Source organism: Rhipicephalus sanguineus, chromosome 8 (genome assembly GCF_013339695.2).
Source record: "Rhipicephalus sanguineus isolate Rsan-2018 chromosome 8, BIME_Rsan_1.4, whole genome shotgun sequence".
In the NCBI taxonomy this organism is placed as follows: Eukaryota; Metazoa; Arthropoda; class Arachnida; order Ixodida; family Ixodidae; genus Rhipicephalus; species Rhipicephalus sanguineus.
Genome location: NC_051183.1, coordinates 168330521 through 168347220, shown reverse-complemented (window position 1 = coordinate 168347220; position 16700 = coordinate 168330521). Strand labels below are relative to the sequence as shown.

The window sequence follows — 16700 nt, the reverse complement described above, 5'->3', positions numbered from 1 at the left end:
GCGTGCACGCGTATGCGTGTGTCTGTGTGTGGCACGCGAACATGTACTCAGACCTTTTGACAACTCTGCAGGTGCAAAATGTCGACCATGCACCAAGGCAAGGCTCTCCCTGATGCGGAAAAAATACAAGGCGATGCGTACCACTGCTGTGAAGCGAGCCATTTGCCGCCTACAGAAAAACTTCAGACAGCAACATCGGCGACTCCTAGGACGGGTGTCAAACATGAAAGCAAAACTGCGGGACATGGCGAAACAGAACAAAACCGTAAATGAAGGCACATTTGAAGAAAGTATTGGCGGCATGCCTCCAAAGCAAAGAGAAGCAGCACTACACTTTTTTCGTGCTTCCAAAAGAAAAAGTACTAGGGGAATGGAATTCACCCATAATTGGATTTTAGAGTGTCTGCTTATGAAGATGAAAAGCCCAAAGTTATATAAATACATTAGAAGCAACAAGACCTTGGTTCTACCTAGTGAAGACACCTTGAGGAAATATTTAAACTCGTACAAGACCGGGTTCGGATTTTGCACGAGGCTTCTTAGTGCTCTAAAAAAAAAGACGAGGTCAATGGACGTCTTTAAGCGACACGGAGGGCTGCTCGTTGATGAACTGAAACTCTCAGAACACTTGTCTGTCACATCTGCAGCCACCATTGAAGGTTTGGTAGATCTGGGCCATTTTACACCAAAAAAAGACAAATCTGAGCCATGCGACCACGGGATGGTAATTATGTTTGCGCCGTTCACAGGCAAGTGGACACAAGTTCTAGCAGTGTTCGCAACACATGGAAACATTAAAGGAGAGCTCCTTGCAAAAATTCTCGTGGAGGCTGTTTTGCTTACAGAGATGCAGGTCTTTTCGTGGATGTTGTAACTTGTGACGGTGCGACATGGAACCGGGAGATGTGGAAAGTTCTCGGAATTGAAGCGACATCAATGAACATTAAGTGCAGAATGAGGCACCCCAAAGACAGCAGTCGCTACGTTCATTTCCTTTCCGACTTTCCGCATCTCATAAAGTGTCTGCGCAACAACTCGCTCATCCACGACTTCAACACTCCTGATGGCCTGGTAGGTTTTGGAGCACACCTTAATTGTTTTTTCTTGCGTTGTTTTATTGTAGCTTATTTATTCTGAGAGCTTGGAACAATATTTCGCTATCATTTTTGCGCTTATGTGGTCGGTCCACACGTCGTCGTCTAATGTAAATACCTCGCGTTTCGTTGGTTAATTGCATAAATGTTAATTTACGACATAACCCACGCACTGCTGGTAAAAAAATAAGGGTAATGGGATTGGAACAGGCTCCAGGTACTGAAATACAGCTTGATCAGAGTATCAACGATCAGGACAAGTCAACAAATTACATTATATATATATATATATATATATATATATATATATATATATATATATATATATATATATATATATATATATATATATATATATATATATATATATATATATATATATCGTTAAGCTGTTTATTGGACGGCACTCGGCGGCAATGCACTATGGCGACAGTCAAGGCAAAAACACGGGCTCCGAGCGCGAGCGGCGTTTCGAAGAGGACGACCCACTAGGAGCCGCTGGAGAGCGCAACCGTTCAACAGTACCAATTGCTTCGCCACAATTACCCCGGGTACGAAAAGGGAGCCGTCCGGCGACCTAACAGCTCGTTACTATGAGTGGGTCATAGTAGGCCTTGAGGCGCTCCACGTTGACTATGTCACGCCCTCGACGGCGCATGTCCGAAGCTGGTTCGATGGGTTCGATCAGGTAGTTGACCGGGGATGTGCGCTCGACGACCCGGTAGGGGCCTTCGTATTTCGGCAGTAGCTTTGAAGAGAGGCCGGCTGCAGTGGTAGGGACCGAGAGCCATACGAGCGCTCCGGGGAGGAACGTGGACTCAGAAGTGGTGGTGCCACCGCGAAGGCTCTTCTGCCGCTCTTGTTCGCGCGTTGTAAAGGCTTTTGCAAGCTCGCGACACTCTTCAGCAAGCCTGGCTGTGTCAGAAATAGGCGCACAATCAGATGGATCCGGCTTGTAGGGTAGTATCGTGTCAATGGTGTGCAACGGGTACCTTCCGTACAACAGGAAGAAGGGTGAAAAACCAGTAGTGCTCTGAGGGGCGGTATTATAGGCGTAGGTGACGAAGGGCAGAATTGCATCCCAATTTGTGTGATCGGCGGCGACGTACATTGAGAGCATGTCGCCGAGCGTGCGGTTAAAGCGTTCGGTTAGGCCATTCGTCTGCGGGTGGTAAGCAGTAGTTTTGCGATGAACAGCATGGCACTCTTTGAGAATGGCTTCGACGACTTCCGACAAGAAGACACGGCCTCGATCGCTGAGAAGCTCCTGGGGTGGACCGTGACGCAGCATGAATCGGTGTAGCAGGAAGGAGGCAACATCACGTGCTGTAGCCGCTGGGAGGGCAGCGGTTTCGGCGTATCGCGTTAGATGGTCAACGGCGACGATGGCCCAACGGTTACCAGCCGACGTCAGAGGAAGTGGTCCATACAAATCGATGCCCACGCGCCCAAACGGACGGTTAGGGCAAGGTAATGGTTGTAGACTGACTGGTGACACGTGCGTTGAAGGTTTTCGGCGTTGGCAATCGAGGCAGGAGCGGACGAACTTCTGCACGTAGCGGTACATCCCTCGCCAGAAGTATCGTTGTCGAATGCGGTGGTAAGTTTTGGATACCCCTGAGTGCGCGCATTGCGGATCAGAGTGGAAGGACTCGCATATTTCAGCACGCAGACTTCGGGGTATCACAAGTAGCCACTGGCGGCCGTCGGCGTTGTAATTGCGTCGGTGCAGTAGGTCGTCACGAATGGCGAAATGGTGGGCTTGACGACGCAACGCGCGAGTGGTTGGTGTTGTCGACGGATCAGTGAGCAAGTCTATTAGCGAAGCGATCCATTTATCCTTGCGCTGCTCGGTAGCGATGGTGTGAACATCGATAGAAGAAACAGTAGTGTGAGATACTGAGCAGGAGGCATTGTCGTCAGGCAAGGGGGAGCGCGAGAGGGCGTCGGCGTCAGCATGCTGGCGTCCGTTGCGGTACAGCACGCGGATGTCATAGTCTTGCAGGCGAAGTGCCCAGCGGGCGAGACGGCCCGAGGGATCCTTCAATGACGACAGCCAGCATAGTGCGTGGTGATCGGTGACGACATCAAATGGGCGACCATACAAATAAGGTCGGAATTTTGTAAGGGCCCAGATTATCGCCAGGCACTCTTTTTCCGTGACAGTGTAATTGGTCTCGGCTCTAGTAAGCGTACGACTTGCGTAGGCGACGACATATTCGGGGAACCCTGGTTTGCGTTGCGCAAGAACAGCACCGAGGCCTACACCACTGGCGTCCGTGTGTACCTCCGTTGGGGCCGTAGGGTCGTAGTGGCGTAGTATGGGAGGAGACGTCAACAAACGACGGAGCTTTGCGAACGCGTCGTCGCATTCGGACGACCACGAATGTAGGGGCCCGTTACTCCCAAGGAGCTTCGTCAGCGGCGATATGATGGTGGCAAAGTTGCGTATGAAACGTCGAAAATAGGAGCACAGTCCGACGAAACTGCGCAGTTCTTTGGCGGACGTAGGTTTGGGAAATTCGGCCACGGCCCGAAGCTTGGCCGGATCGGGAAGGATTCCGTCCTTGGACACGACGTAGCCTAGGATTGTCAGCTGCCGTGCTACAAATCGGCACTTCTTCAGATTCAGTTGGAGGCCGGCGTTGGTCAAACGCGTCAAAACATGCCGCAGACGTTGAAGATGCGTGGAGAAGTCCGGAGCGAAAACGACGACGTCGTCCAGGTAACACAAGCACGTGTGCCATTTCAAGTTGCGCAGAACGGTGTCCATCATGCGCTCGAAGGTCGCGGGCGCATTGCACAGACCAAACGGCATGACGTTGAACTCGTACAAGCCGTCGGGCGTGACAAAGGCTGTCTTCGGTCGAGCGTCATCAGCCATGGGTACTTGCCAGTACCCCGAGCGCAAATCGAGAGATGAAAAGTATTCTGCTCCTTGGAGGCTGTCAATCGCGTCGTCGATTCGCGGCAGCGGATAAACATCCTTCCGAGTGATCTTGTTGAGCCTTCGGTAGTCCACACAGAAGCGCACAGAACCGTCCTTCTTGGCAACGAGAACAACAGGAGACGCCCACGGGCTGTCCGAGGGTCGAATAACGTCGCGTCGAAGCATATCGTCGACTTGCTCATTAATTACCCGACGTTCTGTGGGAGACACGCGATATGGACGTTGCCGCAGTGGTGGTTGGGCGCCAGTGTCGATGCGATGCGTAACAGCGGACGTGCGGCCGAGAGAAGTTTGCCCGACATCGAAAGAAGAACGAAATTCTTCCAGCAGGCACAGAAGCTGGGAACGCTGGACCGACGTAAGGTTGTCAGCAATGGAGGGACCAAATACATCCGCGGGTGAGGAATCAGACGTGGAAACGGCACTGATGGTACGGGAACTGGTGCAGTGCGAGTCATCGGGTGCGTCCAGAACTTGTGCGTCTTCGAGGGGCTCCACTCTGCCGAGACATTCCCCTCGCACCAACGTAACAATGTGCGGGGATGGGTTGGTAACAAAAATAGCGGTGCTACCCTGAGTGACTTGCACGGTCGCGAAAGGTACCAGCAACCCTTTCCTAGTGCAAACGCGGTCAGATGGCGAAAGGAGTGCAATGGTGTCGCAGAGACCGGCGCAGTAAACTGGCACAGCCGTCGACGAGTTTGGAGGAACTTTGGTATCGTCTTTGACGAGGGTCTTGGTGAATGCCGATGGACTGTCTGCCGGCGTCAAATGTGAGAACGGTGAGAGTTCAAGGGCGGCTGGTGCGCAGTGAATTATGGCGTCGTGGCGGGAGAGAAAATCCCATCCCAGGATGACGTCGTGGGAGCATGCAGCAATTATGATGAACTCGACGTCGTACATAACGTCCTGAATGACGACGCGAGAAGTGCATACTGCTGTAGGCCTAATACTCTGGGAGCTGGCGGTACGGAGGGACATCCCAGAAAGTGGCGTCGTCACTTTTCGAAGTAAGCGGCTAAGTTTTGCGTCCATAACAGATACGGCGGCTCCAGTGTCGATAAGGGCAGATGCGCGAACACCGTCTACAAACACGTCTATGACATTCGATGGACTTCGCTGAGGGCTTTTACAGTTCGATAGCGTCGCAGCCCTTGCCTCGTGGACTGCGACGACTAGTTTTCCTGCTCTCGTGCGACAGAACGTGGCCGCATTGGTGACAGCGAGCGACGGCGTGGAGACGGAGAGCGGCGAGTGGATGGAGCTGGGCGTGACGTCGGCGACATAGGTGGGTCGTAGAATGCACGGCTGGGCTGGCGGGTGGTGGGTGACGCGACTCGAGGAGGCTGCACGCGATGGCAGTAACGGGCCACGTGACCGGCATAACCGCATGCAAAGCAGATGGGCCGATTGTCGGGTGTGCGCCATCGGTTCGCCGGGGCAGGTCCCGCCCACGTCGCAGGATGAGATTGACGGGGCGGCTGCTGAAATGACTGCAAGGTGGGTTGCAGTCGGGGCCTAGGGATGACGGCAGCATACGTAGCCGGCATGCCCGCTTCGAAGGACGGAGGTCTAGCGGCGGCTTCGGCGTAACTCAACGGTGCAGCCGCAGGGATTGCCTGGTGCGTCCTGGCGACAACCTGAGCGTAACTCTGTGGCGCAGGAGCCGGAGGTTGCTGGTGGTACTCAGGCATCACCTCCGCGATTTCCTGCTCAATCGCTCGGCGGATGGGAGGAAGAAGGGTCGTCGACGACTGCTGAACGTGCGGCGGGTGGGCGAAGGCCAGGAGAGAGATATGGCGTGCGATTTCCTCGCGCACGAATGCCTTCATTTCTGCCAGCAGCGTGGCCTGGTCAGGTATGGCCGCCAAGCCAGCAAGCCCTTCGTCGCGTGATGGAGAGCGACGGGTCATCGAACGTTGCCGGCGGAGCTCCTCGTAGCTCTGGCACAGTGTTATGACCTCGGCCACGGTGGAAGGGTTTTTAGCGAGCAACATAGTGAAGGCATCGTCGTCAATGCCCTTCATAATGTTCCGGATCTTGTCAGACTCGGACATGGTGCCGTTGGCCTTCTTACACAAGTCCAGGACGTCTTCGATATAACTGGTGAAAGATTCACCGGCCTGCTGAGCTCGTTCGCGTAAGCGCTGTTCTGCTTGCAGCTTACGAACTGCAGGGCGGCCAAAAACATTGATGACGGCGGTCTTGAAATCCAACCAAGTCGCAAAATCGGACGCGTGGTTGTTGTACCACAAGCTTGCTACTCCCGCGAGGTAGAAGACCAAGTTGGTCAACTTGCCTGCTTCGTCCCATTTGTTGGGTACGCTCACGCGCTCGTAAATTGCGAGCCAGTCCTCCACGTCGGTGCCATCGGCGCCAGTGAAGATAGGTGGATCGCGGATGCGTGGGACACCGGGACATGTGGTCGGTGGGGGAGGCGGCGTTTGCTGAGCGGCGTCTTGAGGCATAGTAGATGGCAGAGTACGGGAACGAAGCTCCAGGGGCATTGAATGGGAGCACAGCACTCTCCACCAATTTGTTAAGCTGTTTATTGGACGGCACTCGGCGGCAATGCACTATGGCGACAGTCAAGGCAAAAACACGGGCTCCGAGCGCGAGCGGCGTTTCGAAGAGGACGACCCACTAGGAGCCGCTGGAGAGCGCAACCGTTCAACAGTACCAATTGCTTCGCCACAATATATATATATATATATATATATATATATATATATATATATATATATGTATGTATGTATTATAAAGACGTTTATTAGCGGGCACTCGGCGATGATAGACGGCTGCGACAGTCAAGGCGGGGTGCCGACTCTGAGCGCGAGGAGCGTGCTGTCCGAGAAGAGCGGAAGAGGACGACCCACTATTAAGCGCTCGAGAGGGCGACCCATTACACGCTTGCAACGCTTCGCTACAATTACTCCGGGTGCGAAAAGGGAGCCGCCTGGCGACCTAACTGCTTGTCACTATGAGCGGGTCATGGTAGGGTTTCAGGCGCTCCACGTTGACAATGTCGCGCCCTCGACGGCGCATGTCCGAAGATGGTTCAAGGGGTTCGATCACGTAGTTGACCGGGGACGTGCATTCGGCGACACGGTAGGGGCCGTCGTATTTCGGCAGTAATTTTGAAGAGAGGCCAGGTGCAGTGGTAGGGACCGAGAGCCATACGAGTGCTCCAGGGAGGAACGTGGGCGCAGAAGTGGTGGTGTCATCGCGAATGCTCTTCTGCCGCTCTTGGTCATGCGTAGTAAATGTCTTGGCAAGCTCCCGACACTCCTCAGCAAGTCTTGCTGTGGCAGAAATAGGCGCATACTCAGACGGATCCGGCTTGTATGGAAGGATTGTGTCGATTGTGTGCGACGGGTGTCTGCCGTACAATAAGAAAAACGGGGAGAAACCAGTAGTGCTCTGAGGGGCGGTATTATAGGCGTAGGTGACGAAAGGCAGAATGGCATCCCAATTGGTGTGATCGGCGGCGACGTACATCGAGAGCATGTCGCCGAGCGTGCGGTTAAAGCGTTCGGTGAGGCCATTCGTCTGCGGGTGGTAAGCAGTAGTTTTCCGGTAAACAACGTTGCACTCTTTGAGAATGGCTTCGACGACTTCGGACAAGAAGACACAACCTCGATCGCTGAGCAGCTCCTTGAGTGGACCGTGGCGCAGCATGAATCGGTGCAGCAGGAAGGAGGCAACATCGCGCGCTGTAGCCGCTGGGAGGGCGGCAGTTTCGGCGTATCGCGTAAGGTGGTCAACAGCGACGATGGCCCAGCGGTTACCAGCCGACGTTAGAGGATGTGGTCCATCCAAATCAATGCCAACGCGCCAAAACGGCCGGTCAGGGCAAGGTAGAGGTTGCAGACCTGCCGGCGACAAGTGCGTTCAAGTTTTGCGGCGCTGACAATCGATGCAGGAGCGAACGAACTTCTGCACGTAGCGGTATATCCCTCGCCAAAAGTACCGTTGGCGAATGCGGTGGTAGGTTTTCGATACCCCAGAGTGTGCACACTGCGGATCAGAGTGGAACGACTCGCATATGTCACAACGCAGACTGCGGGGTATTACGAGTAGCCACTGGCGGCCGTCAGCGTAATTGCGTCGGTGGAGGAGGTCGTCGCGAACGGCGAAATGGTGTGCTTGACGACGCAACGCGCGAGTGGATGGTGTCGCCGATGGATCAGTCAGCAAGGCTATCAGTGAGGCAATCCAATGATCCTTGCGCTGTTCAGTAGCGATGGTGTGAATGTCGATAGAGGAAACGGCATTGTGAGACACTGAGCTGGGAGTATTGTCGTCAGGCAAGGGGGAGCGCGAGAGTGCGTCGGCGTCAGCATGCTGGCGTCCGTTGCGGTACATCACGCGGATATCGTAGTCCTGTAGGCGAAGTGCCCAGCGGGCGAGGCGGCCTGAGGGATCCTTCAATGACGACAGCCAGCATAGTGCATGATGGTCGGTGATGACATCAAATGGGCGACCATACAAATAAGGTCGGAATTTCGTAAGTGCCCAGATGATCGCCAGGCATTCCTTTTCGGTGACGGTGTAATTGGTCTCGGCTTTAGTAAGCGTACGACTTGCATACGCCACGACATATTCAGGGAACCCTGGTTTGCGCTGCGCAAGGACAGCGCCAAGGGCAACACCGCTAGCGTCTTGTGTGTACCTCTGTAGGGGCCGTAGGGTCGTAGTGGCGTAGTATGGGAGGCGACGTCAACAAACGACGGAGCTTTGCGAAAGCGTCGTCGCACTCTGACGACCACGAATGGAGGGGCCCGTTACTTCCGAGGAGCTTCGTCAGTGGCGATATGATAGTCGCGAAATTTCGAATGAAGCGCCGAAAGTAGGAACACAGTCCTACGAAAGTGCGCAGTTCTTTGACGGACGTAGGTTTGGGGAACTCGGTCACGGCCCGAAGCTTGGCTGGATCGGGAAGAATTCCGTCCTTGGACACGACGTAGCCGAGGATTGTCAGCTGCCGTGCTGCAAATCGGCACTTCTTTAGATTCAGTTGCAGACCGGCGTCGCTCAAACGCGTCAAAACATGCCGTAGGCGTTGAAGATGCGTGGAGAAGTCCGGAGCAAACACGACGACGTCGTCGAGGTAGCACCACTGACCTCCATTAAAAAGGCTGGACGGCGCATCCCCGCTCTGCGAGGCGGGCGCTTGTGAAGCCACCGGAAGGTGCCCTGTTTGTCCCGGAAGCCGGCGTCTTCTGTGCGTCTCAGTCGCGCAATTCAAATATTCTCGGGTGCCAGATGTTGTTATGATCGTTTTTATTTTTTATTTTTTCAAACTCTGCGATTACGCCTCACTTTAGACGCCGACGAACGCTACACGAAAGATGACAGACGCCGTGCCGACACCATCCGAATACGGCGGAGTGCTGCAACGTACAAAATGCGTAAAAAGTAATGCAACTTTGAGGTACTTACGCGTGAAATGTCTTCCATGACGACTTTTCCGGTCGATTCATACAGTTTACTGCGCTACAAGCAGGTATTTCTTTAAAAAAAGAAGAGAAAAGCTCTTTTCCGGGACAAAAACGGCGGCTTCCGGTGGCTTCACGCCCGCGTGCGCGATGCGCCATCCAGCTCCTCCTAGTGGAGATCAGTGGGTAGCACAAGCACGTGTGCCATTTCAGGTTGCGCAAAACGGTATCCATCATGCGCTCAAAGGTGGCGGGCGCATTACACAGCCCAAACGGCATGACGTTGAATTCGTACAGGCCGTCGGGCGTGACAAAGGCGGTCTTCGGTCGAGCGTCATCAGCCATAGGTACTTTCCAGTACAAATCGTACTTGCCAGCGCAAATCGAGAGAGGAAAAGAATTCGCGCCTTGCGGGCTGTCAATCGCGTCGTTTATTCGCGGCAGTGGATACACGTCCTTACGAGTGATCTTGTTGAGTCGTCTGTAGTCCACGCAGAACCGCACAGAACCGTCTTTCTTCGCAACAAGAACGACAGGAGACGCCCAGGGGCTGTTAGAGGGTCGAATGACATCGCGTCGAAGCATATGTCGTCGACTTGCTCGGTGATTACACGGCGTTCGGCGGGAGATACGCGATATGGACGTTGCCGCAGTGGCAGGTGGTCGCCAGTGTCGATGCCATGCGTAACTGCCGACGTGCGGCCGAGAGAAGTTTGAGCGACATCGAAAGAAGGGCGAAATTCTTCCAATAGGTCCAGAAGCTGGGAACGCTGGACCTGCGTAAGGCTGTCAGCTATGGAGGAACCAAATACGTCAGCGGGTGATGAACCAGACGTCGAAACAGCACTGAGCGTACTGGAACTTCGGCCGGGCGAGTCATCGGGCTCGTCCATAACTTGTGCGTCTTCGAGGGGTTCCACTCTGTCGAGACATTCCCCTCGCACCAACGTAACACTGTACGGGGAGGGGTTGATTACAAAAATAGAGGTGCTGCCCTGAGTGACTTGAACGGTCGCGAAAGGCACCAGCAAGCCTTTCCTCGTGCAAACACGGTCATATGGCGAGAGGAGTGCAACGGTGTCGGATAGACTGGCGCAGTAGACTGACACCGCCGTTGATGAGTTTGCAGGCACTTTGACGTCGTCTTTGACGAGTACCTTGCTCGCAGCCGGTGGACTGTCTGCAGGCGTCAAATTAGAGAATGGTGAGAGCTCTATTTCGGCGGGTGCGCAATGAATTACGGCGTCGTGGCGGGAGAGAAAATCCCATCCGAGGATGACGTCGTGAGAGCATGCAGGAATTATGATCAATTCGACGGCGTACATAGCGTCCTTAATCACGACGCGGGCTCTGCACACCGCTGTTGGGTGAACACTTTGGGCGCTGGCCGTACGGAGGGAGAGCCCGGAAAGTGGCGTCGTCACTTTTCGCAGTATTCGGCTAAGCTTTGCGTCTATAACGGATACGGCGGCTCCTGTATCGATAAGGGCAGATGCACGAACACCGTCAACAAACACGTCTATCACGTTCGATGGGCTTCGCTGAGGGCTTTCGCAGTTCGATAGCATCGCAGCCCTTGCCTCGTGGACTGCGACGACTAGTTTTCCTGGTCGCGTGGGACCAGACGTGGCCGCATCGGTGACAGCGAGCGGCGTCGTGGTGACGGTGAACGGCGGGTAGATGGAGCGGGGCGAGACGTCGGCGACAGAGGCGTAGGTGGGTCGTAATATGGGCGGTTCGACTGGCTGGTGGCAGGCGACGCGACTCTAGGCGGCTGCACACGATGGCAATAGCGCGCCACGTGGCTGGCGTAACCGCATGCGAAGTATATGGGGCGGTTGTCAGGTGTGCGCCATCGGTTCGCTGGGGCAGGGCCCGCCCATGGTGCAGGACGGGATTGACGGGGCGGCAACTGATAGGACTGGATGGTGGGCTGCAGTCGTGGCCTGTGCGTGACGTCGGCGCAGGTTACCGGTACATCCGCTTCGAAAGAGGGAGGTCGAGCGGAGGCTTCGGCGAACGCCCCCAGCCGTAGGGATTGTTGGGGGCGTTCGCCGAAGCCTCCGCTCGACCTCTTCGGCGAACGCCCCCAGCTGTAGGGATTGTTGGGGATGTTCTTGCGACCACTTGGGCGTAACTCAAGGGTGCAGGAGCCGTATGGTTCTGGTGGTACTCGGGCATGACCTCTGCGATTTCTTGCTCAATTGCTCGACGGAGCGGAGGCAGAAGTGTGGTCGACGGCTGTTGAACGTACTGCGGGCGAGCAAAGTCCAGCAGAGAGAACTGGCGCGCGATTTCCTCGCGCACGAATGTCTTCATCTCTGCGAGCAACGCGGAGTGGTCGGATATGGTCGACAAGCCAGCGAGCTCGGCGTCGCGTGATGGAGAGCGACGGGTCATCGATCGCTGCCGGCGCAGCTCCTCATAGCTTTGGCAGAGCGTTATGACCTCTGCCACTGTGCTGGGGTTCTTGTCGAGCAGCATGGTAAAGGCGTCGTCGTCGATGCCTTTCATGATGTGCCGAATCTTGTCAGATTCGGACATGGTGGCGTCGGCTTTCTTACAGAAATCGAGGACGTCTTCAGTGTAACTGGTGAATGATTCACCTGCCTGCTGAGCGCGTTCACGTAAGCGCTGTTCGGTCTGCAGCTTACGAACGGCAGGGCGGCCAAACACATTGATAATGCCGGTCTGAAGTCGGACCACGTTGTAAAATCTGATGCGTGGTTGTTGTACCACAAGCCCGCCACACCCGCGACGTCGAAAACCAGGTTAGTCAGTTTTCCTGCCTCGTCCCATTTATTGGGGACACTCACGCGCTCGTAAATCGCGAGCCAGTCCTCCACGTCGGTGCCATCTGCGCCAGTGAAGACCGGAGGGTCGCGGATACGAGGGACACCTGGACATGAGGTCGGTGTAGGCGGGGGCGTTTGCTGGGAGGCGTCTTGAGGCATCGTAGGCGGCAGGGTACGGGATCGAAGAGCCAGGGGCATCGAATGAGGGCCGAAGTTGTTGTGAAAGCCCAGCACCCTCCACCAAATTATAAAGACGTTTATTAGCGGGCACTCGGCGATTATAGACGGCTGCGACAGTCAAGGCGGGGTGCCGACTCTGAGCGCGAGGAGCGTTGGTTGGTTGGTTGGTTCCTTAAGGGAATAGCTCAACCCACTACGGGGGATCGGCCACGAAGCGTGCGGCAGTAGACTTTGTGAAAAAAATAAAATAAAAGGAATATGCGAAAAGATAATTTATAGTAAAAAATAAATTTAAAAAATTAAAAAAATGTTGGGGCAATTTTGATTTTTTCCTTTTTTTTAAAATGGAATGTTAATTAAACGAGTGTTAAACAATAGAATTAAATAAATAAGTAATTACAGAAATTTAAGTAAGGGAATGAAATGATATATCTAATTATAATATTAACATGGCAATCTCTTTGTTTCTTTAATATAAATGAATATGGCATCATATATGCCCCTTTGCATTGCCCTAGTGCCGACGCCCCCAGGGAGAGTAACGCCGATGTGGAAAGCTCAAGGCCAAGTTTTTGAAAAGGAGGTTTTAGAATTCTTTGCCTTATGTTTTGGTATCTTCGACATTCTGTGAAGTAGTGCTCTATTGTTTCTGCTTGATTACAATAATTACAGTTAGGGGAAGGAACGAAACCAGGCCTGTGTAAATAAAAATTTAGTGACGGTATTCTGCATCGCAGTCTAGTTAACGTTACTTCAAATTGCCTTGTACTACACCATGTGCTATTCCACGAAAACCTAAGGTGCTGAAAATCTGTATTGTTTAGGACAGAAGAATTAGTACGTTCTCCTTGCATACAAAAATTTCGGAATCGTGCGATCGTGTTATTACAAGACGGCCTCAGAATATTTATGACCGGTCCTGTGAGGGATGCTGCCGCCAGAGTGTCCGCCGCTTCATTTAATATCAGTCCAGTGTGGCCTGGTACCCAAACCAACCGGACGTGCCGTACGTGATTGGGCATATATGAGAAAAGTTCTGCTAGGCAGCTCGACGGCTGTGGCACTGCTAATGCCGTACACACAGACAAGGAATCCGTTAATATAACTGCTGAAGAGATATGTACTGGGAGTTTCCGCAAAGCAAGAATAATTGCGATTAATTCTGCCTGGAATATTGGTGTGAAGTCGGGCAAACGAAGGGAAAATGACCAATTTAGTGCTGCTGAATAAATTCCCACCCCTGCCTTCTCATCAGTAACAGAAGCATCTGTGGCTATTACTGAATTTATCCGTACGTTTTTAAGGTGGTCTTCCAACAACCCATTTAAATATCTAATGGGCAATAACTTAGCATTTTTTGGAAATATGTCATCATTCTATTACAGCTGTGTGTTTGAGTGCGTTTGGGTATATTATATCACTAAATGTCACTTGTAATGGCTCCAGGAGCTTTTGCACGAAAATTATTTGAGGGCGATGCAGTCGAGACCATTCACTTTCAAAAAATGTAGACGGCTCCCTAAGAAATACATATTGGGAGCGTCTGTGGTGGGAGGCATATATGTTTAGAAATGTTTGAACTGTTAAAATTCTAAACCTAGTTTGAAGACATGGCAGGTTTGTTTCATGGTAAAGTATATTATTAGCTACAAATTTTGGAAGTCCGAGACATAAATGTAACGCCTCACGTTCTATAGTTAGAAGAGGGCGTAATTTATAAGCAGGTCCCCCACAGAACAAAATGCATCCAAATTCTAATATTGGACGTACATACATGCAATAGATCATTAACAATGTTTTTCTACGCATTCCAAAACGAGTGCTGCTGATTCGTCTTAATAATCCAAGTGCACGTAAACCTTTAGCTGCAATGTACTCAATGTGCGAGCTCCAATTAAGATTAGGCGTGTATATTATACCCAAATATTTTAATGAATCGACCTGTGGAATAAAGGCTTGGCCGTACATAAGTGCGATATGCACGGGGAAAGTCAATGGAAAAGCAAGAAGAGCACTTTTGTTAACATTCAGAGACAAATTCAGGTCATTAAGCCATATTTCGATCTCATTCAAATATGACTGTAGAATGTTGTACAGCGAATGTATATCACTGGAGGATGCAAAGAATGCAATATCATCCGCGTATACATACACTTGCACGTCGTTACGCGACGGAATCGAACTTAGTAATATGTTGAATAAAATGGGCGAGAGAACTGACCCTTGAGGAACTCCCCTTGTTTGTTTGTATTTATGAGAAGATAACCCATTCTGCGAGCAATAAAATGTGCGCCCACTTAGAAAATTTTGTATCCATGCAATTATATATTCAGGAACATTTACACTTCGGAGTTTACTAATCAAGATGGCGTGTTCTGCGCTGTCATATGCCTTCGCAATATCTAAGGTCACTAGGGCGGCATACTGTTTTTTGTGCCGAGCAAGTTTAATCCTACTTTCCAAATCAACATGGGCACACCAAATAGAGCGTCCAGGGCGGAATCCAATTTGCGATTCATTCAGTATATGTTTTGCTTCAATCCATTCTTCAAGATGTCTATATAATAATCGCTCTATTAGTTTTACGAGGTTCGACGTGAGGGAAATAGGCCGAATGTTATCTATTGCATAACCAGCGCCCTGTTTTTTAAGCAGCGGTACTACTTTGGCAACTTTCCACTCTGGGTGAATCCAGGCATTTTCTATAGAAAAATTTAGAAAGTTACAGAGATCGATGGGGGATAAATCAAACATAATTTTTATCATGGCTGCAGTTATATTATCTGGGCCCGGTGCTGAGCCTGGCAGTAACTTTACTACTTCCGTTATTTCTTCTAAGGTCGCTGCCTTATATTCGTTGGCTTTTTCTGTAACAGACAAATGGTAGGGTAACACCGATGTGAAGCGACCCTCCAATCCTTTCGCAACTGTTTCCAGTGACTGAACCAATTCTACGGCTGATAAACAAGCTGATTCTAAATTTATTGGTGGGGGAACAATCTTTTTGTGTCTCAGAAACCTAAATAATGCTTTCTTATTTTTTGTCTCTGACATATACCTGTATCGTTTGGAGTTATAATCTTCTTTGGCTTTGCTAATAGTCTGTTTAAATGTAGCAGCAGCATATTTATAATCTTTCCAGTTACGTGGACACTGGTTGTAAAGTAATTTTTTCCAAGCTGCTTTACGTCGCCTGTAGCCGCGATCACAGTCAGGATTCCACCATGGCGCATGAGCGCCGCCTTTAGTTGACTGCACACAATATAATATCTGGGGTTTAACGTCCCAAAACCACGATATGATTATGAGAGACGCCGTAGTGGAGGGCTCCGGAAATTTCGACCACCTGGGGTTCTTTAACGTGCACCTAAATCTAAGTACACGGGCCTCAAACATTTTCGCCTCCATCGAAAATGCAGCCGCCGCGGTCGGGATTCGATCCCGCGACCTTCGGGTCAGCAGTCGAGCGCCATAACCACTAGACCACCGTGGCGGGGCAGTTGACTGCACACTGAATTGAGCTTTTTTCATACTATCTCCTAATAGTTGACAGAAATTAAGTGCCTTTACTTGGTCACTTAGTCCTGTTTGCTTGTTTAAGAGTGACCGTAATGAATCTTTAAATTTGTTGTAATTGACATAATTGCGAACACATTTGCTTAATGACGTAAGTGGGCACGCTATTTCAAAAAATATTCGTTGGTGATCACTGTTTGTGGCCGAAGTGATGGCAGACCACGACGAAATGATGCAACCGGAGCTTGAAAAGGTCAGGTCTATGACAGAACGTGATAGGCCAGATACATAAGTAGGGGTTCTGGAATTTACACAATGAAGACCATTCAAGCTGGACCATTCTAGCAGCCGTTTACCACCGGCATCGGATCGGTAACCCCACGATATGTGGTGAGAGTTAAAATCTCCTGCTATTATTATGTTCTTTCTGCATGCTGCTAGTGCGGAATCCAGAGAATTAGTACTCGTAACGCCTGCAGGAAAATATACATTGACTATGGAAAACGGTGTCCAGCCAGGAATATTTACGTCTACTGCCAATATTTCACTTTCTGTAGATATGGAATGGTGGGCAATCTTCGCTTTATTACAGATGTTTTTAGAGATAAAACACGCTAAGCCCCCTCGACAAGAAGGGCGATCCAAACGAAAGCAATGGTAGTTATTTAGATTGAAACTTTTTTCTGTAGAAAGCCACGTTTCTTGCAATAGAACTAAATCTGGAGAA

At 51.4% G+C, this 16700-nt stretch overlaps 1 protein-coding gene across 1 annotated transcript in view; it reads left to right on the top strand.

Moving 5' to 3' along the window:
• Positions 1-364: 364 nt before the first annotated feature.
• LOC125759521 (uncharacterized) overlaps positions 365-16700 on the top strand; it is a 19133-nt gene continuing 2797 nt past the window's right edge. Inside the window, exon 1 of the mRNA XM_049418392.1 lies at positions 365-1071. Coding sequence (XP_049274349.1) covers positions 904-1071 — 168 coding nt within the window. The 5' untranslated portion in view covers positions 365-903. The remainder of the gene's footprint in view (positions 1072-16700) is intronic.